This window comes from Ursus americanus, chromosome 28, assembly GCF_024610735.1.
Source record: "Ursus americanus isolate L20-20 chromosome 28, mUrsAme1.1.p, whole genome shotgun sequence".
NCBI lineage: Eukaryota > Metazoa > Chordata > Mammalia > Carnivora > Ursidae > Ursus > Ursus americanus.
In genome coordinates this window covers 16,667,670-16,695,332 of record NC_142154.1, presented here as the reverse complement: position 1 = coordinate 16,695,332, position 27,663 = coordinate 16,667,670, and the positions used below count along the sequence as shown (strand labels likewise).

At 48.4% G+C, this 27,663-nt stretch overlaps 1 protein-coding gene across 1 annotated transcript in view; it reads left to right on the top strand.

The window, feature by feature from the left end:
- Positions 1-25,764, top strand: part of TTC23 (tetratricopeptide repeat domain 23) — a 95,276-nt gene extending 69,512 nt beyond the window's left edge. Inside the window, exons 8-11 of the mRNA XM_045795409.2 lie at positions 5,516-5,643; positions 10,143-10,292; positions 24,485-24,567; positions 25,429-25,764. Of these exons, the coding sequence (XP_045651365.2) occupies positions 5,516-5,643; positions 10,143-10,292; positions 24,485-24,567; positions 25,429-25,543 (476 nt within the window). The 3' untranslated portion in view covers positions 25,544-25,764. The remainder of the gene's footprint in view (positions 1-5,515; positions 5,644-10,142; positions 10,293-24,484; positions 24,568-25,428) is intronic.
- Positions 25,765-27,663: the final 1,899 nt, after the last annotated feature.

The window sequence follows — 27,663 nt, the reverse complement described above, 5'->3', positions numbered from 1 at the left end:
GGAAGAAGTGCGTGCCTTTGGGGAGAGCCAGTTTTTCACTCTCCTGTTGGCTGATGATTTGTGTTCAGAACGTCCCAGAAAAGCCTATGGTATTTATACCCTGACTTGGCTTCAGAAAGGATTCTTAGGGCAGCTTCTGGAAAACATATATACTTCACCAACAGGTAATGGGGGCTGGAGGCTGCTGGGTACCTGACCACAAGTGGGTGGCCACTACTGGGTGGGACTGTGAGTGGTGGGGACGTGGACATGGCGTCAGCTTCCTGGCAAGGATATTGGAGGCAGGCAGATCCCCACGGTGACCGAGCCCCTTACCAGGCCTGTGTGAGCACTTCATGTGTGCTCTCCCATGCAAGCCTCACCCAGCCTGCTGCCATCTTGGTCACCTCACGCTCCTGATGCAAACCTACCCCCCCAGAGATGGCCTTGGACTTCCTGGGATCACCCAGCTAGTGAGTGGCAGGTGTGCCACTCCCAGAAGCCATGACCCCAGTAGGGTCTAAATGGGTCCAGTCTGTTTGTTTGCTGGGCGATGGAGCTCCTCTGAGGTAACGCCAGGCTAGATTCCCTGCGGTCCTTAATGCTTTTGCTGTGAGTGCGGAGTTCAGACTCTTTCCCAAGACTGTTAACAAAGGTAACTGTCACATTGTACACGCAGGCATCCCTCTTAATGAAAATTGTCCTCACTGTTCAGCTCTTGCCTTAGGACAGCCTCAAGAAAATGAGCCCAGAGTTACTGGAATTTGTTTTAGTTAAAAAGCCTCCTAACCTCCAGTGTGTCAAAATGTAAGCCCGTATTCCTCTTGCTCTTTGAACGAAGCCTGTTTTGTTTCTTGCGGGGGGTGTGGGCTTTGCCTGTATATGAACCTAGAGACAGAACAGAGTCTGGCTGGGCCTCCAGGAGACATTAAGCCCCCCTGCCCACCGGGCCACACTGCCTCCCTCGCACGCACTCACAGACAGCCTAAACATTGTGTTGCAGTGGAAATGGGAGAGGACTCCTGGCCTTGCAACACCTGTGCCACCGGGGCTCAGATTCACAAGCTAAGTCATGCTTCTGTGCTTTAGAAAATGACCTCATCTTCTGCCACGGCCACAGGCATCAGGTTGCGGATGATTCTAGAAGAGGTTTTTAAAGTTGGGGGTGGCCATTGTAAGCGCACTGAAATGGCTGGCTCTGTGTGAAGCCACACCTGGCCTCAGGGCACAAGGTCCATGCTGGCACGTGGCATGTCCCCACCCTGCCTGACCTTCCATCTCTCATCCCCAGTCGCTTGTCTGCCGTGGACTTCCGGGGAGGGGGTGCCTACCCCCCGAAGAACAAACTCATCAGGGAGTCACTCCTTAGCCGTAGTCACAGGACAGGTTTGCTCTCCCCACGGAGGTTGATCATGTGGTTTCCAGTTCAGAAACCTAATTTGGGAGGTAGACAGGTGATTGAAATATGTCAGGGTCTTGCAGTAAAGTTTTCCTATATCCCAGGTAAAGAGTAGTTTCAAATTTAGAGACGGGGAAGGCACCCACAGTGGATGCCCTTCACCTTCCCCTGTTCCCAGATTCAAGGCTCTTCTGATCTACGAGGGCCCTGACAGGATGCCTGACATGTGGCCAACTTATACAGGCCACCAGCTGTCAGAGAAGCCCTCCCCCGCCCTCCTGCCGTCTGACTAGCGACCTTGCAGGCAGCAGCTTCAGAGGGCAGATTCCAGGGCAGGGCCCATCCCCGACATCCCACTACCACACCTGGCTTGTGTTCACTTCGGGAACCCCGCTGCCTTAGTTTCTGTAATATATCCCTTCCTCCCTCCCCTCCCTTCCTTCTTCCCTCACTCTCACTCGCTCTTCCAGAAATCCACGTGTGCTAACAAGCATCCTCTTTGGAAAGTACGACTAGGCCTCCCTGAGTTAGAGGTTGAGCCATTTACGCACTAGTTTGAGTTAGGCCAAGCAGCTCCCTCTCCCCCAGCATCTCTGTGAGATCAGCTATGCTGAGGGAAAAGAGCAGGTGGCACTTGGGTCGAGGGGACCAGCTTAAATGGGGTGCTTTGTAGGGGGGCAGTTGGTCAGCAGGTGACTGCTGGGGGAAGGGATGCTACGAGGTGGGAAGACATTACAAGGGGGCTAGAAAGGTATCCTCTGTGTCCGAGAGACCAGCTCCTTAGGAAGGGGAGGGAAACGCTTCCCATCCCTTTTGCCTCCCCCTCTATCTGAGTAGGGCACCACTTCTACCAAAGCCCGGGGTCTGAAACTAGTCCCTGCTTGTCCAGCCCCAACTCATTCCTACGCGATCGACCACTGCCAGTCTTTGTGGTAAGGGCTCATCTCAGGGGAACAAGGTTGAGACTCAGAAAGACTGTTAGTCTTAAAGAAGGGCTCAGTTGCATTCTTGGGTTAATTCCCAATTAGACAGGAAATTAAAATAGCAAGAGTACTCCACTTGTGAATATCCTTGTTAATTTTTAGACCTGGAATGTTCATCTCTGTAATGCTTTTAAAATCAACAACATAAACGCCACATCATCCCCACATTTGCTGCCATGAGATTATCAGAATAGCCAGAATTAATACTTAGTTTGAGCATTAAACCTGTAATGCCCTCTCCCATGAGTCTGCTACAAGTAAAGAGATTTTCTACTTGGTAGAATTTTCTCGTACCAAGAGAAAATTCTGAGTAAATACCCTAGAAATCCACCTGCTGGTCTAGCAGTGGACAGAGCCCCACTGAAAGAAAGCAACAGGGGACTCTGGTTCAATCACCTTCTGTCTCGCTACAAACACCGGGGGGGCAGCAGGCACTGAGACCTCTCCAGGAGACTTTGTCTCACCGCAGAATTCCTGCTTCTGCCCGGCAACTGCCTTGGTTCCAAGCAAAGTAGATCTTGCAGAGAAATGAAGCTTACTTGTTCTCAGACCTAACTGTCCTCTTGGTTGACTAGCTTCGATAGACACATCGCCGGGTGTCCCCTCTCTAAAACAGATCACATGGAGTGTACTCGAATCATTTCTTGAGACCCCAGCATGCCCAGTGTGAATTTCAGGTGTTCTCGGAACTCTCAAGGTGTGCATGGGGTACAGATGAGCCCCATCTTCCGTGCCTTTTGACCACTGTGTTTTCATAGTGCTGCTGTCCTCTTAATGCCTTCATGTCCACCTCTGCTTCCGGTGTCCCTGCTGGTCAGCCTGGCATGGGCAAGAGAGGTCCATGACCATGATCTTCAAAGCTGTCCCTGAATTCACACAATAACAATTTATGGAGCACGGACTAGGTGTTAGGCATATCCTCAGTTGTTATATGCATGAACCCATTTACTCCTAACAACCCTATAAAGAAGGTGCTAGTGTCGTGTCCCCCCTTTTCGGATGCGGGCATTGAGGTCAGGGATGTGGCGCACGCAGCTAGAAGGCAGCAGAGCTGAAGCCCGAACCCGGGCTCCAAGTGCAGCGTCAGGAACAGCTGACCCAATTCCTGTTCCTGCGTGACTTCTGGAGTCCTGCGTTCATGCGGGTGTCTTTGGAAGCACTGGCACTCACGTCGCAGTATGAGAAAAATGGATTCAAGGGGTGATCCTTTGGAAAAGGTATTAAAATAGAGAAAACACCAGCTGGTTTAATCAAGAAAATAGCAAGGACGCACAAATAGAAAATTGGAGGTGATAGAGGGGAAATAAGCAAATGCGGAGCAAATGTAAAGACGCAGGAAATTAGGTTTTATCTTTTTGCTCGTATATGTTTGCACCACACGATGCATGTGAGATTTCCAAGAGGAAATGCCCGGTCGGCCGCCGTGTACAGCCACGCTCGTTCATTCGTGTGTTACCATTCATTTATGGACGCTCCTGTGCGTCAGCAGCAGAGTTGAATAGCTGAGACAGAGCCCGTGTGGCCCCCCCGAAGCCTAAAATATTTACCACGTGGTCCTTCACAAAAGAAGTTTGTTGACCCCTCTGCTGGAGCCCTGTGATTTCTCCAGTTTCAGACCCGTTCCTAGTTAATTCCTCGGTTCAGAATTTCCAGACTAAGCAGTGATGAAGATTCAGACCTCACACGTGTGCCTGCCCCATATTCTGTGGCCCTGTCTCAGATGCGATTTTTCTAGCCATGGGTGGCCTCTGGTGGGACAACTGTGAGGCCTCACCTCGGACCAGTACAATCGCTTTTATCTCTATTGTAGGGATTCCTGACTGTGTTAGTTTCCTTTTGCTGCACAACAAATGATGATTGCTTGCACCCATTTATTAACTCGGTTCCGTAGGTCAGAAGTCTAGCCCTGTAAGGCTGGCTTAAATCGAGCTCAGGCTGAAATCAAGCTGTCAGCCTAAAAGCAAGCTGCCAGCCAGCTACATTCTCAGCTGGAGCACGGGGTCCCTTTCCAAGCTCATTCCTGTTATTAGCAGAATTCACTTCCTTTCGGTTGTAGGACTGAAATCCCCATCTGCTTGCTGGCTATTGGCCAGGGACCTCTCTCGGCGCCTACAGGCCACTCTTGGGTCCTTACACCATGGTTCTTTCCATCTCACCAATGGAGAACCTCCTTGTCAAATCCCTCTTATGCTTTGAATCTCTCTCTGGCTGCCTTTGCTGCTACCAGCTGGCGAAAACTCGGCTTTTAAAAGGCTCACGTGAGTTGGTTAAGCCCAAGGGATAATCTCACTTCCTTAAAATCAACCACGTCATTTCACGTCACCTCATCCCAGGAGTAATATCTCATCATATCAGCAAGTTCTACGCATCATCACAGGGGAGGGATTAGACCAAGGTGAGGGGCATATGGTGCCATCCTAGAGTTCTGCCTACCACACTGGCGTTTTCTAGAGCCTCTAGTCCATCTTCCTACCACGCCCAGTCCTCGGGCCTCCTCTCTAGTCCTCACCCTTGTAGAATATACCTGTTTTCTAATACCCTCATGGACCATTCAGTTTCAGCCCCACTCACTGCTCCAGCTTCTAGTTCCTTCTTCATTTTCCGTACCTGAGGTTTGCTTTTTCTCGCTTTCAAGGTTGGCATATGTTTAAAAATATGTTTATTATATTATGACCGGTATGTTTATGTGTTTGGAATGGTTGGGTTTCTTCCTTCCGTGGCATGTCAGCCATATTTTCCCAAATTTTCAGGTTGTAAAACTAGGTTCTTAGATAACAGAGTCCATTAAAGTCAGTGGACCCTTGGAGCCACCTCAGTGAGCAGCACCAGGCTTATAGGAAGAATTAATGGTTGATCAACCTGAAAACGTTACCAGCGTGTTCGGGTCTGGGGAATATTTTCCCCGTTTGCATTAGCTTTGCTTACCGTATTGCTGGGAGAGCTAAAATGTATGAAAACCCAGGAAAGGAAATTGTAAATTGCCGTATCCTTCTGAGACCTAAACCTTTTCTGAAAAACAGGCAGATTAACTAGGTCCTCTTGTCTAAATACTTATTACTTTCACGCAGCGCACCACCACTAAAAGCATATTTACCCTGTTTCCGCTTCAATTCTGCAAGCACTCTTCAAATGTCGTTGTGCCGCTTTTCTTCAGATGTGGCTGAGCGGTATTTTGAAGAGAGCATGGCTAAGCTTAAGGATGCTGAAGGGACGGGAAAAGCCAAATTTCTTTCCATTCAAGATGACTATTGCCGTTTCCTACAAGTCACTGGACAGAAAGAGGTAAGTGAGTTTGGACCAGAGTTGACTGTTGACATGAGTTGATATGCAAAGGGCTACCCCTTCGCTCTGCAAGCATCCGTGAAGCCTCCTATGTCCGAGGCATGTGCCGGGCTCCCACGGGGACAGGGATGAATAAAGCCATGGCCTCTCTTGGGCAGCTCCCAGATACTCAGTCTTGGGAAATGAGAACTATTTATAAGAATGTAGATGCCATGCCCCCCCCCAAAGGATCCTAAAAAACTAGAAACCTTGAAAACCCAGAGGTTTTGTCTTGTATGTCTCACAATACCTTCAGCGTGATCTGGATTCTGCCTCTTACAGCCTGTGGTTCTGGCTGGGATAGAGGGTGGCAGTTAACAGGCCTGATTCCTCTCTCCTTATTTTGGGTTGTGGATGGAATGTACATTTCTAATAAGAGCTCCATAGCACAGAAGTTACAGCTCACAGTCCTTTGAACCATACAAGCATACTTTTTTATGGCTTGTAAAAATGGAACAAGACCCAGAGCTTATATTCACTGGTAATTAAACCCTTGGGAACGTATTCCATGCAAAGCCTAACAGCTACCAGAAAGCCACTGGCTGTGGCTTGATTTATATAGATTTTTTTTTTCAACTGAATCTATCAAAGCAAATCTTTGAGATGAAAAGCTTGCATTTCTTATTCTGTCGACCTCCCCCACAGCTCTGTCCTAGCCTTTAACCCCCCACCCTTCTCTCAGTTGATAAGACCTTAAGGAACATGGGGTTTTGGTTTGGATGCACGCATGTTCCTCAGGCCAAAGTTGGACTACAGTAACCATAACAAATGAGTTTCCATAAATTCCTGGATCACCTAACTAAGTAGAAAGGGGCCTTCCAGGGCCCTCAGCTTCCAGAATACCTGGAGAAGTTCTATGGAGAGTGCTCAGGTCAGAAGTCTGGGGGAGGACAGGGGGAACCTGCCCACATCATGCCTTACCCCTTCCTGCTCCTCCGTCATCTTTACCTCCAGAACGTACTGGCTATCATGTCCACCTCCGCCAGTCATCACCTCCTGCCTGGACCACTCAAACAGACTCTGGTCCCCAGCTGCCTTTTCCACGCTTCCCTTTTTTCCTCATCCATTCTGAATAAGGAAGCGATGGTGATCTTTTCAAAACACAGGGCTGATCAGTGAACCCTATTTGCAAAATACTCCAATGGCTTCTCAGGGCCCTGAAAATAAATCAGAATCTTGTATGTCTCACAATACCTTCAACGTGATCTGGATTCTGCTGACGTTTCCGGTCCCATTTTCCCCCCTCCCCCGGTCTGTTGCGGCCACATTGACTTTTCTAATCCTCACTTCCGGGAAGTGCCAGCTTTCGTTTCCTGCTCTCGGAAGGCTCTTCCTCGCTGATGTCCTGGTTAATGCAGATCCATCTTTGAGGACTCATCAGCTTGCCTAATTCCTTTCCCCAGTCATCATTAGATTCTTCCCATTATTGTTCATCATAGAATCCTTTGTGACATAATAATAGGATAAGGGGTGTTTGGGTGGCACAGTCGCTTGAGCGTCTGACTCTTGGTTTCGGGTCAGGTCATGATCTTGGGGTCGTGAGATCGATCCCCATGTCGGGCTCCGTGCTGAGTACAGAGTCGGCTTGGGATTCTCTCTCCCTCTGCCCCTCCCGCTCGTGCTCTCTCTCTCTCTCTCTCAAATAAATAATTAAAAAACAATATATAAGCATGGTACAGGAATACTGTAACAATATAATGAGAATAGTTAGCTGTGTGTGGCTGTGTACTCTCTCTCCCCTGACTGGACCGGATTCCGTGAGAGCAGGGACCCTCTTGCTGGTGGTGGGGAGCCGTGGGCCGATGGGTGGGGGGGTGCTTGGCTGTGGGTCGCCTTACTGGTCTGGCTGCCACACGTCCTTATCTGGCTTCCTGCCCTGGTGTCTGTCACCGATGCCAGACTTCACCGCCCTCACCCTCGCCCTCGCCCTCATCACCCAAATCAGTGGTATTGAACTAAAGATGTACCTCGCTCCCTTCGGCCTCCCTGGGAGATTTTAGCAAACTGGCTCTTTTTGTTCGGTCCCCTCCAGCCCTTCTGGTGCCCTGGTGAGAACAGAAGAAGCTGCGTCTTCCTCAGGCTCATGCGGCTCGTGCCAGAGCACATTGCTTGGAGAGCGGTGCACAGGCTGGCTTTCAGCCGTCCTCGCTCTCCTGCCCTTGTGCATGACACAACCCACCCAACCAGACGTGGCGGCCTGGCACAGTGCTCACCCTGGCTGCAGCCCTCTCCCTGTGGGTTCTCGCAGGAGTTGGCCAACAAGGCTGGGCCCGAGGACAATCCCAGCCTGAGCACGACCCTGTGCTCAGACCACCCCAGATGAGATCACAGCCCATACGTGGGCTAGAACCCTGCCCTAGCAGGAAGGTGATCTTTGGGAAGGAAAATGCCTTTTAAGGTAAAATGTAAGTGAAGGGCACTCCTCCACAGATTAAGACTCTTGTGTGGGTTTATCATCTAGTTGCCTGCCCAAGAACCTTCTGCTTTCTTTCCTGCTTTCCCGCTAAAGAAACTTCTCCAGCTTCTTATTCCGCGTAAGAAAATCCAAACTCCCGCGCCTGGCATGAGAGCCCTCCACCAACCACCAGCCCGGCCTGTGACTCCCGCCTCATCTCATCTCCCCCTGCTCCCCTTCCTACTCCCTGTGCTGCAGGCAGATGAGCCCGCTGGCTGGCCTGCCCTTCTCCCACTGCACCCCGGGGCTCCCAGTTTCCCATGCGCCCTCTCCTCAGCCCACCCAGGTCCTATTTTTCCTTCCTTCCTCTCCATTAAGCTCTTCTACCTCTCACAGACTGATGCCGTCTCAGTTTCCTCCCATGTGACGTCACTTCCATTGCCGTCTCCACCTGCCGTTCAAGTTCACGCACATCGCTCTCTAGTTTCCGCCATCGGGCTAGAAATGGCATTGAAAGCCTCATTTAGCAAAAAGAGTCTGGCTCTTCTTTCCATCATTGGCTCCTCAAAACCTGACAACCAATTTCCGTGGACAAAGTGCCAAGCCCAACTCCTGCACCTTGCCAAACCCTTGCTCACAGATACCGGGGGGGGGGGGGGGGGAAGCGCAAAGGACATGATGGGCTTCGGCATCGGGCAAGTCCCCCACGCACCGAGGTAGGTCACACACTTCACAATTTACAGTGTCTCTGCTCTTAGGGTGATTCCATCTTTCCACGAAGAAGTTGTTCCTGCGTCATCAATGCCTTCACTGTTCCACACCCCATACCCCACCCCTAGCACTTAACTCATATTATTGCCCATAAACTGAGTACAGCTTTGCCAGCTCCTTCTGTCTGGGGAGGGCTTATCAGGATGCCTTCGGGGCCATTTGGTGGGGAAGCCCTTTAACTGGTTCCAGCCTTATTTGGCTCTCAAATTCAGCATTTGTGTTCCGTAGCCATAATCATGCTTTCATGAAAGTACAAGACCGTGGAAGAATTGCCGCAGAAATGTGGGGGATGGACAGGCAGGGCTTTCCCTCTGCACGTCTTGGGATCTGACTGAAGAGATTAATGTCAGAAGATCCTGGTTTCTGACCAACTCATGTTTTTTATTCCATGTTGGTGTAAAGAAATCTGATAAACCAAGCAAAATGTCAAATATATTTAATTTTTTGCCATGTTAGAATGTTTGCTTTTGGTTTCCTAAATTATTTCTTATGAAAAATAGAAACCCCTGGAATATATTCTGGATGTTTTGAAGTCCGTAAATTGCCAGGAAACTCTAATTTTCACTTACGTAAGAACATCACTGTGCACAGAGGGAAAAGAGCCTGCAACTGAAAAGGATTGAAATTACAGGCCGGGTTCAGATCCTAGGTCTGCCACTGGGGAGCTCTCTGATCCTGAGCCACTTTCTCGACTGCTCTGTGCCTCAGTTTCCTCCTCTATTCAGTGAGGATTAACACTGTACTTACCGAAAGGAGACAATTAAATGAACTCACGCAGGGAAACTCTTCAGCCCAGTTCTTGGCACATAAAGGACACAACACGTTGGCTTCTGATCTTACTACTCGGCTAAAATGAATTCCTGTAATACCTCAGGTGGCTTTGTTCTCCGGGTGTCCTTCCTGCATTCTGTCTCCATAGGTAACACCTCCCTGCCCCCATACATGCTATTTCCCGTGTCCCTGTTTAAAGAGGAAAGTAGGCTCAGCTCACGAGACACTACCCAAACCCAAGCCCTGAAAAGTGAAAATACACAGCAGTTACATTGTTTCCCTTTTTTTTTTTAAGATTTATTTATTTGAGAGAGAGTGTGTGAGTGGGGGGAGGGGCAGAGGGGGAGAACTTACGAGCAGACTCCTGCTGAGTGTGGAGCCTGACCCGGGGCTCGATTCCATGAGCCGAATCCAAGGGCCTGAGCCACCCAGCCGCCCCCAGTTACATCACTTTCTTAAGGGGCGTTGATCTTAACAGCCTTTGAACTTTCTAACCAGGCTGTACCCTTTATTCCTTTCACAGAGAGCAACCTCAATCCTGAGAGAGTCCCTGGAAACCAAAGTGGCAGTGTTTGGTGATCTCAGTCCCGAGGTGGCGGAGACCTACCGGCTGTTGGGTGGGGCCGACCTGGCGCAGGGGAACCACCGTGGGGCCCACAAGAAACTGAGGAAGGTAAAGCTGGAGCCAATACTAACGTGGAGAGAACTCTCCCCACGGGGCACTTTCTCTCCCTCCACCACGCTGTTTTTAAGTGAAACTTTTATCCGTGGCTGATTTAGGTAAGATGACATCACTTCTGCAGTCAAGCTAAACCAACGCTTTTTGGATAAACAATACAGAATCCTCCTATACACATATGTTGTTAAATGAATTATCAATGATTTTTTTACCATGCAGATATTTTCACATTTTTGCCTAGGGCAATTTATCAATCTTTAATTGTACTCTTTATGTACAATCGGTTTACGGAGGAATTCTTGAATTCTTGTGTGTGTTCTTCTAGTATATATATGTTTGTTTCTTTTTAAATCTGGGGTTTGTTTGTGTGGCAGGTGTGACGTAAGGATCTAATGTTATCTTTTTTTCAAGTGGCCGCCCAGTTGCCCAGCACCGTTTTATCAAGAGCCCATCCGTGCTCCAGTGATTTGAGAAGAACGCTTTCATCATGTACTACACTTCTGTATATACTTGAGTGGATTTCTAGATTTCTATGCTCTTCCCTTTGTCTTTTTGTTTATTCAAATTCCAGTGCCTCATTGTCTTATTTATAGAGATTTCATAGCATGATTTAATAGCTGGTAGGACTTGACTCCCCTCATGGTTTTTTTAATCTCCCAAGAGTATCAAGTTTTTAGACATTTTTGCATATTTATTTTTCCACATGAATTTTAGGATCAATTTGTCTAGCTCCATAGGAAGTTTGGTAGTATTTTTTGGAGGATCGTGTTATTTATAAGTTTACTTCCGGAGGACTGACGTCTTTTATGATATAGTCATTCTACCCCAAAACAAGGGATGTCTTTATATTTGCTCATGTCTACTTATGTATCGTTCAAGCACATTTTAAAGTGTTCTTTATATAAATTCTGCACATTTCTTCGTAGGCTGATGTCTAAGCATTTCCTCTTCCTTAATGCTGTTATAAATGGAGTTTTATCTAGTATTATATCTTTTGACTGTTTGTAATGTGTGTATGTGCATGCAAACTGTTGGTTTCTCTCTGTTATTTTTTGTTTTTCTAGCTTGCTTAATTCTTGTTTAATTTGAGCATTAGTCCTTTCAGGTTTTCAGGTGTACTATTACATCATCTGGAAATACTTTTACTTTCTGTTTTCCAATTCTTATGCCTCTGATTTTTCTTGTCTAATTGCATTGGCTCATACCTCTAGTACAATAATAAGTTATGGTGGAGATAATAGGCATCCTTGTCTTGTTCTGATCTTAGTGGAAATGCCTCTAGTGATTCTTCATATAGTAGATGCTGGCTTTGGACTAAGGTTTATATGTTTTATCATAATAAGGAAGTATCCATCAATTTCTATTTTCATGACTTTTTTTTTTATTAGAAGTAAGTGCTGGATTTTATCAAAGGCTTTTTCAGCATCAATGGAAATAATCATAATCATATGATTCTTGTTAGATCACTTAATATGGTTTATCTTATTATAATAGTGAACCAACCTTGCATTCCTGGAATAAATCCCCTTAGTCATATTGAACTATTTTCTCGGTTGAATGTTGATTGTGTTTGCTAACATTTATTTGGGGTATTTTGCACCACTTTTGGTAAGTGATATTTGTTTAAGTAACAATGTAATATTTTCTTCATAAAAATAATTTGGAAATTTACCTTTATTTTCCATGCCTAAAGGAATTTATGCAGTACTAAAACTAGTCTTTAAGGGTTTGTACCTCCTGTGAAGCTCTTTAGGTCTGGTGCTTTTTTTGAATGGCAGGGATTTCTTGACAATCTTCTCTATTTCGCTATAAAAAATTGCTCTGTTGAAGCTTTCTATCTCTGATGAGGTCATTTTAGTAAACCGTATTTGTCTATTTCACTATTGTTTTCAGATTGATTTGCATGGAGATTTGCAAAGTAATCTCATGAATTTTTTAAATTTCTACTTTTTTCTTAGTTATCTTCCCATTGTAATTTCTTCATTTTATATTTGGATTTCCTCACTTTTTTCATTGACTGAGTTAGTGGTTTGTCTATTTTGTCAGCTTTTCAAACTCCATACATCAATTGCCTTCCTATTCTGTTTCACTAATTTCTGATTTTATCTTTATTCTTTCTTTTCTTGTGACTTATTTTGTTATACTTTGTTGGAGTTTTTCCTTTTCAAATTGCGAATTGAATTCATTTGTTTTCATTTGTACTGAGATAGTGTTTTAGGCTGTGACTTTTCCTTTTCTTATTGCTTTAAATGCATCTCATAAATTTTGTCACGTTGTGTTTTCATTACATGAATTAGTTTTAAAGTGGGGAAAACCTGGGAACCTCTAAGTAACATAACTGACCAAACGAAAAGGATTAACTTTAGTTCTGAGTGGACTGCCCTGTGCATTGAGCCTTCTTCTCTTCTTATGACTTTTCTGAATCTGTGGCAGAAAGCATCAGGTTTGGTAACATGGGTGGTGCCTATTTTTTAACAAGGTGATGCATACATCTATTACCACATAATCAACGGCAGTTATCAGTCATCTTCAGTGCTCCAGTAGCTGTGCTCAGCAGACCTGGGGAAAAACAATGATCAAGACAAATATGCTTCTTGCCTCCACAAGACTTTCCAGTCTAAGCAGGAAGATATGTTAAACTAATCATTTCTGATCATTTAAACATCATACATGTGCCAAAGACATTATTGAGGGAAAACTGAGGAGGGAAGCTAAGGTGGCAGTTGCCCTGGGTTTCTCCATCCTCTGGTTCTGACCTAATACTTACTGACCCCATTGTTAACACACCCGACACTGTGTTGAACGATTTACATATATTAACTTACTTAAGCCCTATAAAACCCAAAGAGTTGGATACCTCTACTCTGTTTTTTACAAAGAGGGAAACTGAGGCTTAAAGGCGAAGTGTCTCAGCATTGATTGCGAGGTCAGGAGTTGGCGGAGTGGGGCTTTGACACCAAGGACTACAGGGCTATGCTATCTATCCTGTGCTTCACCTTGCACATCTCAGGCTTCTCAGCAAGATTTTGTTTGAACAAGGGCTTCCTATCCTTAAAAAAACACTTGGGAACCAGTGACACAGTGGGGAGAAGGCCAAGATCAGGATAAGAAGGAGTCTTTGGACTGCCACGGACAGAAAACAGTCAAACTAGCTCAGGTATAAAGGGTTATCTCTTGTCTTGTGGTTTCCAGAGAAGGACCAATAGGCAGATGATTAGCAGAGCAGGGTGCAGCTGAGCCTCAGGAGAATGTTCCAGGGCTATCTCTGCCCCAGACTCCTGCCTGCTTCTCCCTCCACATCCTCTTCCTCCTCTGTCATGGCAGTGTCTCCCTTCAAGACGGAGATCATGGCTGCCAGCGCTCCAGAGTTTTACTTCCTACCCCTGTGCCATTTCTCACTCACAGCTTGAAAGATCCTAGGGAAAGGGCGATAGACCTGGCGTGAATCAAGTGCTCACCCTGGATCAATTTGCTGAGGCCAGGGGCTTGGTAGGGTGTAAGAACATGGTGCCCTCAAGGCGGCTGGGTGGCCCAGGTTGGAGATGGTGCAGGAAACACAGTCCCATAGTCAGAAGACCTGGGACAGGGTCCCTACAGCCCTTCCCTGTTTTTGAAGCTTGTGCAATGAGCCCAGTAGGCATGCAGTAGCTTCCTCCCTTGAGCATATTCCAGGCCGGTGAGGAAGTTGCAGACTGTAAACCCCCAACTGTGGTATTAGGTGCTAAGTTCTCCAGGTCCACACTGGGATCTATGGGAGGGAAGGGGCTTCAGGAAGGTGTCCACAGATAAGTAGTCCTGAAAAAGAGTGTAGCCTAGCAGATACAGGGATTCCCAGGTTGGAAATGGGGTGGAAAGAGAGGTTCAGGGACGAGAAAGTGAAGCCTATTTAAGAAGCAAAAACTAGTTAGGGCCGACCATCTGTCGGGAAATCGTCGGCGAAAGACATGGGGGCAAGTCTCTGCAGCCATGTTTGTAGGTTAAGGGGCTGAGACTTGATCCTTTAAGCAGGAGTCCCAAACAATGGCCAGTTCACTGCCTGTGTTTAGTTCATTATAGTTAAGGATATAAGCCAAGTTAAAAATGGTTTTTACAGATAGTCATAAAACGTCATCATTTTACAGGTGATCATAAATTGATTGGAGTATAAGGAACATTAACTGAGCCCCCACTAAGGGAAATCTTACCTGCACCAAAAAAGAAACCCATTCTTCTCCTGAGTAAAACTAGAAGACAAAAATACCTACTCGTAATTTCCTTAATAAAACAAACTCGAGGAAGTTTGCTCTCCCTCTTGTTACGTACATGCCTACACAGTAAGCCTCGATGTTTGTCTCTTGGCCTGCGAAGCCCACAGTATTTACCGTGTGGCCCTTTGCAGAAAATGTTTTCTGAATGTTGCTCTCAGCAGCTGGGAGCCATGAAGGGAATGTTAAGCAGGGCACCACAGGTCTCTATCTGTACTTTGGATTAAAAAAAAAAAAAAATCATATGAGGACAGTGTTGAGAATGAACTGGAATGGGCCAAGAATCAAGGCAAGGCTGCAGGTTTCTCCTCTGTGATATGGCGGTAACAGCAACACCCAGACTTCCCTCCCCCCACATTGTCCCAGGGATGGAAGGGGGGAGGGAAGTGAGGTTGCTTTAGAAAGCGGCAGGATCCAGTGGGGTCCAGGGTGCCACAGAGCAGCAGAAGGAGGAGGAGAGGGCAAGGTTTTCCTGGCTGAGTCACTGCCTGCCCTTGGGAGACTCCACTGTGATTCCTCTTCCGAGGGTTCAGCCTCGCCACTCAACTCTGGGCCGGGGAGGGACCCCAGGAATGGGGGAAGCTGGCAAATAGTAGCAGATGCCCACGAAACTTGAGCAGGGACCACACGAACCTTCATGAGGGCCCCACTGTCCCCGGTGGGGCGGAGAAGTTACCACAACCGACCACATGCTCTGGACCAGGCTGGCAGCTGCCCAGGGCGGCTTGTACGTCATTCCTAATCCTCACAGCCCCGCAGGTCACGCCTTAGGAGCCCCGTCTTACCACTGAGGGGCCCGAGGTGCCTGGAAACAAGTAAGTTGTATATGGGCAGATTCCTCTTAAGTAGGTTCAGCAAGCATAGGGTCTTCAAGCCCGGCATGAGGGTGACCTTCTGAATCCGGCTCTGGGGCAGGGGTCGCTGGGGCCCTAGGATCTGCATTTGAGCTTCTGGGGGAAGGTCGAGATCACTGTTCTGGGCCCCACACCCACCGACGGGGCTTAAAATCATCTCAGCCTCCAGAAGCTGTCAGGTTTCATCACTCCCAAAGGCTGCCGTGGAAGTTAGTGAAATTTTTTCCCTCTAGTTTGGCCTCATTAACCCTCAGCCCCGAACACCATGGCTTTGACATTTTAAAGCTGTAGGGCCATTTGCCAGAATGTGGGAAGAAAGGGTTGAAACCTGCATGTCTGTGGGTCATGCGCACTGTGGTCCACGCCGTCCTCACTGCCACCTCTCCACGTGTGCCCATCTGAGGACAGGGCTGGCCACGCTGTGAACGCTGGGGCACGCACACAGGACTTGAAACACGCCCTGCACGTCCATCTGCTGCTGAGCCCGACTTTCTCAGTCGCCATACTTAGCACTGGGCTCTGTGGAGCTGGGGGCGGCTTTCTAAAGCCACCGGCCGAGTGTTTCTCTCTTTGTTAGCACAACTACAGCTGTATCCCCCAAGTTTCCAACTTTGGAACAGGAATCCAGTGAACACGGGCTTTTCCAGATGTGCCCTCCCATGCTGAATGGCCCAGGCATGGTCCTGTGGGCACGAAAAAACAGGAAGGCACGAGAAACAAAGCAGACCGTGGGATTAAATTACTGAGGGGAAAACCATATTATTGATCTGTTTTTCAAAGGCATCTGCCTGCAGGGCGCAATGGGAGAAATCTGTTGGCTCCAGATGGAAATTTCCACAGCGGAAGTTCCACATGCTTTTGTAACATAGAGACCTGGTTTGATTCTAGGATGGGTATCACAGCCAACATTTTCATCCAGGTGAAAGGCTGCAAAAAAGCATTCCTGAAGACTGTTCCCCAGGTCAGTAGCTTCTCGGGACTCATCCTGGACCCAGTGACAGGGTGAAGTTAGGGTGGCCTCCCCCCTTCATCTGGCCTCCCTAGGAAGTACTGTCATCATCAGGGGTCGGTCCACTGCCTGACTGCTTCACAGCTTCCAACATAAAACATTTCCATGAAAGAATAACATGATATTATGTGACCTCTCTCCAAGAAATTCAAAGCCCACTATGATGAATCGGTTGAAGAAAGGCGGAGGAAAATAGTTTTTCTTCATAGACTGTAGATGAGAAAGCCATCCCTGGAAGGGTCTCATGTGGTTACGGATCAAGACCCTAGACCAGCCATTCCTCCAGCCGGCCAAGCACCCAGAGCCTTCTGGTCGACAGCTGTCTTTTATACATAATTCATGCACTGTCATTCCATCAGTGGACCACTGAGTTTTGCTTTCCCTTTAGCCTGTGTGGTGTTTTCCTGGTTGCCCTGGATACCAGGAAGTCCAGAGCAATTTGGAGTCCCCACACAGCCCCGTGTCAGCCCACACTGTTTTCAGGTGTGGTCTTACTTATTTGTCCTTGATCCTGATTTTCCTAGTGGTCACTGACTAACCCATTCCGGGCTGCAGCAGATCCCCTCCAATCCTTTTTTGAAAGAGAGTAAGGTCATGACATGAATTTCTCATCAAAAAAAATCCTGTTCTTAAAAAGAAAAAAAATCCTGTTCTTCAGTTCAGAAGCACACTTGAAGACATTCCAAGTGCTCCTTACTCAAAGCTGTTTGTAAATCGGTGGATACAGTGTAACCGTGGGAGCGGGTGGTTAAAGGGATCAAGGTCATCCAGTTTTGACCTTCTGTGGGGGAAAGGTGGAGCCTCCCTTGCCTGCTATAGGCTAGGTGGGAATGCGAATTCCAGCGCTGCTGGCCACAAGCTGCCCTGGCGTCACCAGCTGCCAGGAAGAGGCCCCACGAGGGCAGGGCAGCCCCCGCACAGCACCCCTCCACCTTTGCTCTCCCTTAGAAAACACAGTCGGCCCCACACTAGGCTACGTTTGCTGCGGAAAGCTCCTCAACTATTAGAACCATTGCTTGTTGAGTGCTCAGTGCCTCCGAAGTCCCTGAACTGGTGTCGGAGTCTGGCGGGCACAGAACTGTGGGTCTGGACAGACCGCCCCGGCCCGAGACTGGCGATTTGTCAGAGCCTCACTAGATGCGGGACAACCATGAGTTTATGGGTGGATGGCCAACAACGGAGGGAAAGGCAAAATCTCCCACATAAATTCAGCATGACCTTAAACCAGTGGAAAGAGTGATGGTCAGGAATGGCTGGTGTGGGTGACACCTGGGTGGCTCAGCAGGTTAAGCGTCTGCCTTTGACTCATATCATGATCCCAGGGTCCTGGGATCGAGTCCTGTATCAGGCTCCTTGCTCAGCAGGAAGCCTGCTGCTCCCCCTGCTTGTGCGCTCTCTCTGTCTCTGACAATAAACAAACAAAATATTTTAAAAATATATTTTAAAAAAGGGATGGCTGGTGTGACCACAGCTGGCTCAGGAAGAACCTGGGCGGCATGGCTGAGCTCTACATCAGGAGGGAAACAGGCCATGAAAAGTCAGCCCAAAGGGCGTGGCTTGAAGAGGGTCCAGATCTCTTGCTCTGTCTGGCTCCAAAATGGGCGAGTTTGGCTTCTATACAGAAAGCTAGCTGCCTTGACTGACGTGGGTACGCAGCTGGATTCCCCCCAATAGCAAGTCCGGCTGATGTGTTTGTCCTCTACATGTTTGTGTTGCAGTTGTCCTGGAGAAAGATGATGGTAGCTTGCTCCCAGACAGTGGCCAGGGGATGGAGCAAAGTCGTGGGGGGTCAAGGGATGTCGATAAGGGTATAGAAGCCACGCACATGGCAGCTCGGAGGTGAGGAGTGAGGCGCTCAGCAGACACTCAGGGAGAACTTTGCAGACAGGGCCCGCTCTCGGCGGCTGTGCAAGTGGCAGTCCCTGGGTCCCCTTTCTTCCTCATCTCCCGTGTCCCTTGTCCTGGGGTCCCTGGTCCCACTTTATCTGTCCTTCTGGGAGGCTTCCTACCCACCCGTGCAGCAGGTGGGGCTCAGAATCAGGGGGTCTACAGGTCAGGGAGCTGCAGGGGTGTGTGTGTGTGTGTGTGTGTGAGAGAGAGAGAGAGAGAGAGAGAGAGAGAGAGAGAAAGAGAGGAGGGGAATCAGTATGCTTCCTCAAACACTTTCCAGTCCTCCTGCCTGGGGCCCCCCCCCACCACCTTCCCCCCGATCTGGTGCCCATCTTGCAGGCCTTAACTCACATGTTACTTCACAAAGGACTTCAGGCTGCCCTCTCTGCTCTGTCACTGAGGTGGACAAAGGGGGGCATATGGCAGGGGCTCTGCAAACATCTGCCACAGGAACGAGTGGGCGTGGAGGAAGATGCGGGCCCAGCGAGGGCAAGGCTGGTTCCTGGGTAGGGCTCGGGAAAGCTGAGCCCCACCCACGTGTGCCCGTTTCTGCAGGAAAATGCCAGCTGATGAATTGTGTTTTGGTTTGTCCTTTCAGGTCTCCCAAGGCCGTCATTTAAGTAACTCGCTTCTGCCTGCCTGGTAAAAATTCGTAAATGAAAGCATATTTGTGTTTTCCTAAACCTTGAAGACATTTCGCACTTCCACGTATTTTTGGGTTCTGATATCTTTTTCTCTTAACACCAGCCTTGAGAACTGACATGAAAACAGAGGCAGAGTTCATGAGTTTCTGGGTGATTCTCCGCCACGGGCTTACTGTTGCAGCGGATAACATGTAAAGAGGAGTAGAGATTTCAGATCTCGAGTGTGAGATCGTTTTTTTACATACCTTTCTCTGGCTTTGTTCTCATTTCATATAAAGACAAACTCTGTGTCAGGCTTGGCATGGACCCTTACCAGGTGTGACAACGTCTGTAGGGTTTCCAGTACTGAGCCATGTGGCCTTGCAGCTGGCTCTTCAGCGACGGCCTTGCTGCCCGGCGGCCTCCATTAGTAAGGAGGATGTCCCATCAGCACTTCCATTGTCTGACGGTCCCTGATAGGAAGGATGGCGCAGTCCTGGGACTTAAGGCTGGAGGGTGGTGGGGGAAGGGAGGGCTAAAGCAGCCCCAGTCCAGTCCTGCAGAGGCACTGCCAGGAAAATAAATGAATGGCCTTGAGTCCTGACTGCAGATGGTGAGGGATTCCTGCCCAGACCAGAAGACACACTTCTTTGTGAGTTTGGGTATTTAGCTGTTGCGGTTTTCTAAAGCCAGAGTAGACCAAGTCGGCTAACCTGCATGCCAGAGCGGCCCCCACCAAGCCACCCCTCCAACCATATTGGGAAGGGCCTGAGCTCTGGGGCACAGAGGTGGACCAGAGCTACGAAGACACCAGCTGATGGCTCCTGTCCCAGCTGCTTTGTCTCCCGGGCCCCTTAGGAACCTAGCTCTCCAAACTGTCATGTTAAAGATAATTTTTTTTAAATTCCACATCAAATGCTTAAGGTTGTGTCTTAACGACCCCGGCGGCCATGAACGACTGCTAAGAGAAGCAGCATGTAGCCAACAGCACTCTGGCAACTACTGAACTCGCCTGGATTTGGAGGGCGAAGGTTTGTGACACTGCACCCACAACAAAGCTCCCGTACTGGAGGTTTCGCCAGCTGCTGGATCCCTGGAGCGCTCTGGTCCAACCGTGTCTTCAGGCTCCATAGAAGAATCTCCTCAGGTGACCTCCTTGCCCACTTGTGTCCTCATTCATTCATCTAGCAAATATGGCGCACACTCAGGTGTCAAGGCCTGGGCAGGGCCCCGGGGCACAAAGACAAGCAACAGGAACGTGGCCCCTCTGGGGACAGCTTGCAAGCTAGTGTAGAAGGGAGCCCCCCTTTCGTCCTCCTGCAGCGGGAGGAAAGCTTCTTGTTTGCTGTTGAAGGAATAATGGAAACACAAATGACTTCTTCCAAACCCTGCAGATAAAATCAAAGAGAATGAGAGCCATGTCATGCTCCCCAGAGTTCATCTGGACACTGCAAACGTAAGGGTTCTTTATTGACTTAAAGAAAAATGAGAAACAGCCGGTAGGGACTGATTTCGGATAGGAGTGCGCTGGCCTTGGAAGAATGTGGAGGACACAAAACAGCTTTTATTAATGGTGTCGAATGTTCTACTTCCAGGGTTTGGGAGTTCTTTACTTAGTTCAGAGAGATGTTTACAATGCCTGGCTCCCAGCAGGTTCAATTAACAACTTATTGACTTTGTCTCCGTCGATGTCTATATTTTTAACAAAAGAATCGAAATACCTATTTCACGCAAAAATGCTTAAACAAATTTAGCTAAGAGGAGCAGAACGTTAAGAAATTCAATTTACGTTTCTTAGATAAATACGCAGCTATGTAAACATTTTCTAGTAAGGGCCAGTGAGGGGTTATTTCACTCTTTTAAAAACGTAGCTCTTGGAGACTATTCCAGATAATGGGTGAACGATTCTTTCCTGATGTGGTGCCTGGTATGGCGTCCCTGGGCTGAGGACCCGTTTCCCTCTCTTAGCTGGCATCCCTTTACATCTCTTCTCACTTCAGCTAGAATTTGGGGCAAATCTTCTTAATGAGGATAAGTAGTAGCCTTTATAAAAATCTATTAATGCCAGGAAGAGAAGAGTCTAGACTGCTGGGGTCTAGGGAGTAGGGATGGGGATGGGGGGGCTCACCTCTCTTGGGCTTGAGTATTGATCGTGACCCTCTCTCCTACCTCCACTCTCTCTATAAACATTTTCCCCAGGGAAAAAGGATCAGCACACAAGATCTGGAATGGAGGTAGTTAGTGAAACCAGTGAGAATTTGTATAAGCTCTGTCAGTTGCCATGTCATTGTTCCCGGGAATCTATGAATATTTAGCTACTAGTGTGTCTTTCCCTAGGGAATGAGGGGCCAGGGAGAAACTTCGGTTACCAAACGGGTAGGATGGAAATTCCTCCTGACTTTTGGATTTCGGAGGCCACCTGTTAAAGCAGGGTAAACTGAGACCTCAGGCCGTCTCAAATAGTCGTTACAATGTCAGTAAAATTCTAATGTCACGGTGAACGAGTCAGCAGCAAGGCATGTCGACATCAGCTCATCTCAAAATGAGCCGCATCGGAGGCCCTTAAATATGTAAACAGAGCAGTCGGGTGGGTTTTAAATTAGACCTGATCTTTTACACTGAGTTAAGGTATTTCTGGCCATGTAGGAGAAAATGAAGTCTGTTCTGGGAAGAAGTGTTAGCCCTGGACAGAGGCCGCTCACTGCCAAGCACGAGTGAGGGGAAAGCCTGCTTCCTTCCTGCTTGCAGTCCCTTCCTGAGCACTTTCTCTGCCGGGCCCTGCGTGGAGACGCCCCCAGGCTTCCAACAGCGGGGAGCCATGCAGGAGAGGGGGGCTGGAAGAGTTTCTGTCAAGTGTCGTGGGTGTCAGAAACCTGTCCCCAGAAGCAGTACAGAACTTTCTCAGGTTCCTGAATTTCCCAAGTTCACAGTTTATCTGTGGATTAAGGCAGTGTTGGCTCAAACCAGTGGAATGAGCAGCGCGTTGCCTAGGCCAGGCCTGGCCACGGCCCCACTGCAGATTCCGAATGGCTGGGGCTGGTTGCATGGAGGGGGTGGGATTTTGGTTGGATCATATGCTAAATGGAATAACAGAACCAGGGTACAACTTCCTGCTGTTCTATAATTCAACCAATAGAGTGAGGATCTGTTATTTTAAAAAAGAACACTGTCATGTCTTTGTCTAATAATATTTCTTGCCTCCAGAAGACAGCCCCATTCTCAAGTTCCAGAACCACATTCTCAATTCCTCGGACTGAACCAAACATTCAGACGGTTTTGATATTTTCCACATCTTATGAAGACAAAGCGTTTTGGCTGCTTGCATTTTAATTTTCTCAAAGACCTAAAAATGGTTAGCAGATCAGAACGAATAAACAATCTTCAGTACAAAGTCCTCAAACCCTCACACTCTTTTTGACTCAAGCTGTTACCATGTAGAAAAACCAATTCAAAATTTTAAAAATATAAAGTATTTCAGATATGCAGAAATCATGAAGAATGTAACAGAACAACTTTGAGCTCACTATTCAATAGAAGCAATAAGCCATGACCCGTACAGTTGAAGTCTCCACTATTCCCTTTCCCACCCCACCTCCAGACGACGACTGTCCTGAATTTGATATCATTCCCATGTTGTCTTAATTATTTTACTACGGCCTTGTTTTACATGCTTCTTAATCTTCATATAAGTGATAGATATAATATATATTATAGTAATATGTAATAATATATAATGCATCCATCTGCAATTTGTTTTTTTCTGTCTATAATCACAAGATTCATCTATGTGGATACATACAAGCACATCAAAAATCTGATAGTGTACATATACAGTACACACATGTCACAATATACCTATCCATTACTAAATGGTGCCACATTGTCCTAAAAAGTGCTCATACCAATTTCAGCACCCACTGTCAATATATAAGGGTTCTTCCTGCTTCATACCTTTGACAACGCTTGGTATTATCATGATCAGACTGTAACTTTTGCAATATAATAGGTGAAGGGACGACCTCGTTGAAGTTTTACTTTGCATTTCTGATCACTAGTGAGCTTAAGTGTGTTTATTAGCCACTTAGTTTTCAACTTCTTCGAATAATCTGTTTATGTCTCTTGATTGTTTTCTGTCGGTAGGTTGTTGTTCTCATTACCTTATAGGAGTTCTTTTTTTTTTTTTTTTTTTTTTAAGATTTTATTTATTTATGTGACAGAGAGACAGCCAGCGAGAGAGGGAACACAGCAGGGGGAGTGGGAGAGGAAGAAGCAGGCTCATAGCGGAGGAGCCCGATGTGGGACTCGATCCCGGAACGCCGGGATCACGCCCTGAGCCGAAGGCAGACGGTTTAACGACTGCGCTACCCAGGCGCCCCACCTTATAGGAGTTCTTTATACGTTCTTACTACTAATCCCTTCTTGGTATTGTGCAAGTATTTTCCCCTCATTGTACTTTGTACTCTCCCTCTTTGTACTTTGCTTAAGGTGAATTTTGGTGCACAGATGTTTTGAATTTTAATAGAGTTAAATCGTATCAGTCTTTTACTTTCGGTTTGTCTGGATCTTGTCTAAGAAATACTTCCCTACCTCGAGATGATAAAGATAAACCTTCAATGTTTTCATCTAAAAGTTCCATTTACTGACAAATTCAGCTCCTCCCCCTGGACCCTTCAGGGCCACTTCTGTCATCTTTCAAGTGTTAGACTCTCTGCCATGTTCTATTGGTCTATTTGTCTATCTCTGGACGAAAACCATTTTGGGGTTTTGGCCATTTGGGGGCTCAGCTTTCATCTTTTTCCTTTCCTTGAGTTTGCCCTGGCCCGGAATAGGCAACCAAATGGCAGTTCGGCATGTAGACAGGAGAAATCAAGCCAAAGCGAGCCCTGGGTAAGGCATCGGCTGAGCGGTTAACTCCTAAATAAATTAATTCCTGAGAAATTACTGGGTAGTAACGAATATAAAAAGCCCATATGAGATAAAGCATTTTTTTTTAAAGATTTTATTTATTTATTTGACAGAGATAGAGACAGCAAGCGAGAGAGGGAACACAAGCAGGGGGAGTGGGAGAGGAAGAAGCAGGCTCATAGCGGAGGAGCCTGATGTGGGGCTCGATCCCATAACGCCGGGATCACGTCCTGAGCCGAAGGCAGGCGCTTAACAGCTGTGCCACCCAGGCGCCCCGAGATAAAGCATTTTTTAACAATAACAACAACAACAAAAAGCAAAACCATTAAAAAGCATTTCCGGGCTATTATAAGACTCATTAAAAAATGGAAACGAGAGGCCATCCCCAGTCAATACCAATGTTCTGGCCTTTATTTTCTAAAACAACTGTAAACGTAGTTTGCCTACAGCTAGTCCTAAGGAGTTCTGTAAAACAGTATGACAACTGCACATGTGTTCCCTGGACCCCTCGGAGCACCCACACTGAAGGTCACTCTGTCCCTGAGAAACCCCAAGCATGCGCCAGTCCCGTCAGGCATGGTCTTCGTTTCATTCTAGGGAGACCTGGTTTTCCGGCGAGATGCGCTCAGTGGCCTCATGTTTTCTGCTTGGTGTTCCGCAGTGTCTTCAGATCCAGACCCTCTTGTACGGACCACAGGACAAGAGGACCCTGGCCACCCAGCAGACGGTGGACGTTCTGTCCAAGTGAGTTGGCCTCCCCCTTGCACTGCTTCCTTTGGTATTCTGATCTCAGAGGAAGCTGGTTCTGTAAGGTTCTGGGGAACTTTCCGTGGAAAGTTTTTTACTAAACTGACTTACCGTAACTCATCAACTCTGCAGGACCCGTGGTTCCCTTGAAAACCCTGCTGTAGAACAGCTCCCTCGCCCAGACACTAAGAGATGAGCTCTTGATAATGTCAGACACACACTGGGATTCTCCCTCCTGCACACGAGCGCCTGCAGTCGTCCCCCTGCCGGAGGGCAAGGGCCCAGGGCTCTAGCTTGGCCTGCAGGAGGCCTGCCTTTGGCTTCTCTTCGCTCTCAGGGTGCCTGTCGGCCGGGTGGGGGAGCTGAGAGCCCTCTGACTCCACCTTGAAGGCTGGCCCCAGGTCTTTCTCAGCCAGGGAGCAGGGGGAGGCCCCACGCTCTGCGGCACCTCGCAGAGCCTGTGTGGCCCAGAGTCTGTGGGCAGATTGCCAAGGAAAGGTCCTGGAAGCACAGAAGGCGAGGAGACAGCCAGCAGGGGGCACTGTCTCAGGGCCGACCCCCACCTCAGCCAGGGGCCCCTGTAGCCTTGAGCCAGCAAGGCCTCCAGCCCCAACCTCTCTGCTCGCTTTCTGCTCACTGAGCCAGCCAAGGGCGGATTCTCTCAGCTCAGTAAGAACAGTCACAAGGAATTAGCGGAAAAAAAAAATACCCTGTGCCAGGGTTCTCTTCTCCTTTATATTCCCTCCCCAGGCTCCTTGGTGACCTGGAGCTCAGCAACTGCGAGGCCCCCCTTCACCGCAGCACCGGTGCGGAGGTCTGAGGGGCACCACGCTCACCCCACCTTCTGCTCCTTTGCAGGGCCCCAGAGGTGGCCGTGAAGTCTAGGCAGGCCCCGAGAGCCAAACCAGCCTTCTACACCGGCGTGTCCCAGCACGCTGCGCTGGGCAAGGCCCGGCCCAACGCGGCGGACTGAGCCCCCCTCCTACCCCCAGACAGAGCTTTGGTCATGCCTGGGCGCTCACACCGAGGGGGCCGTCTCAACCCCTCCAACAAGAAGATGGAATTCGACAGACTGTCAAGGCTGTTTGCTCCCACAGGCAACAGAGATACGGCCAACTTCCTGTGGGCCACATTTGACAGTGGATCCCCTCCAGGGTGATCTGGTGCTTCTATAAAGAATTTTTCTTTTTTACCGCCCAAGTGGTTTTTCTTGCCAACAAAAATTTTTACCCGTCAGCATTCCTGGGGCTGCAAGGCTTCTCTTCCAAAGTTTACAACTTCCTGTGCGTGATATAGTGTACGATATCTGTACGTAGAGAGCCCCTGGCATAGATCTGGAGTCAGATTTGGAGCAATAAAATTCTGGAAAAAGCCCTTTTCCATAGGAAGATAACAGGGATTGAGACTAAAATGCTAACGAGAGGAACCTTGGAAGTGCTGGGGTTAGTATGTGTTTTTAAGACGAAGCCTGCCTCAGAATTCCTCGGAGCCTAGAGAGGGGCACGAGGAAGCTTCTCTTTACTCATGCAGTCATTCAGCGAATGTGGCAGAACAGCCCATGAGAGCTGGGGACGCAACAGTAAACAAGACACGCTGTCCCCATCCCCTCAAGGCTTGCCATCCAACATGGACACTCACTAAACATAATGGTGAAATTGGTAACAGAGGGAAAGAGCCCCATACAGAGAGGCAGGTAGTGAATGGTGGTAAATGGTCCAGAGGTCAAGGGAGGCAGGGGTAAGGGAGTGAAGGGAGATGAGCAGGAATGAGGCCAGCCTGGAGAGGCTGCAGGGCAGGGCCTCGGACTCCTCTGGCCTCTACTCCAGGCGGGAGAAACATGGCTGCTGTCTGGAGCTTCTTTTTGAGTTGGCACAGCCCTTGGCCCCCTGCTCTCCCAGCTCTCTCTGGGTTCAGCATGTGAGGTAGGGAGGGTGGAGTGGGACAAGCGCTCATGTCCCACAGTGGTCTTCAGTCTCCTGCTGGGGGGAGGCCATTGCCACTCGAGAATGGAAAAGCAGAGTGGGAGGTTTTGAGCACCTTTCTTCATGCTGTCAACAATGAGGGCAGGTGCTGGATAGAGGTGGACAGAGTACCAAGTGGGTGGGAATAGGCTGTGGGCGGCGCTGTTCCTTCTCCTTCCCACCCTCAATCCGGGGACCGTGGTCCAACGAGGCTTCAGGCTGGTGCTAAGATGGCGGCAGGACGCAGCACCGGCCCCCTGCCACTCCAGCAGCCAATGGGAATCCCGAAGCCAATCTGGTTCCATTTGTGCAGAATGCCACCTCATGAACTGATGGGGGAAATAAACCAAAAAGGTCCATGACAGGGCGGAGAGAGAGGCAGGATCCCTGGTCCCCCTTGGAAGTTGTGACAGCTTCCCACACAGGCCACCCCCACTGGCACCCACTCATCCACATATGCCTGTGGGATGAAGGCATGAGATGTGGTCACTACTCACCAAGTGTTCCATCTAATTGAAGACATGGGTTTCAACGTGGATGGTGGAATAAGCATTTTAAGTATATACCACATTGGAGTCTGCCAGGGACTGAATGTGTACCTTCCAAAATTCATGATGAAGCCCTAATCCCCTGTGTGAAAATATTAGGGGGTGGGGCCTCTGGGAGCTGATGAATACGTAAGAGTGGAGCCCCACGAATGGGATTAGTGCCCTGATCAAAAGAGACACGAGCCATGATCGCTCTCTCTACCACGTTAAGACACAGCAAGACGACCCTGGGACAAACCAGACAGAGAGCCCCAACCAGGCACCGAATCCACCAGCACCTCGATCTTCGACTTCCGGCCTCCAGAACTGGGAGAAAGAAATGTCCGTTGTGTGAGCAGTCTACGTTCTGCTGTTGGCAGTGGCCTGAGCAGACAGGAGTCCATGATGGGCTTTGGGTAGAAAAAAAAGTGAATTCTGACATGACTTCTTCCTTTCTGTTATTTCTTGGAGGATAAGATCTTAGAATCACAGAAACTAAAATGCATTTTTAAAAATTTCGTCCCTACCCCGGGAAAGAATGAATTTAGGAAAGTCCCACCCAAAGGTCTCCTATCCACTAAATGTGTTCACTTCAACAAGAGAGG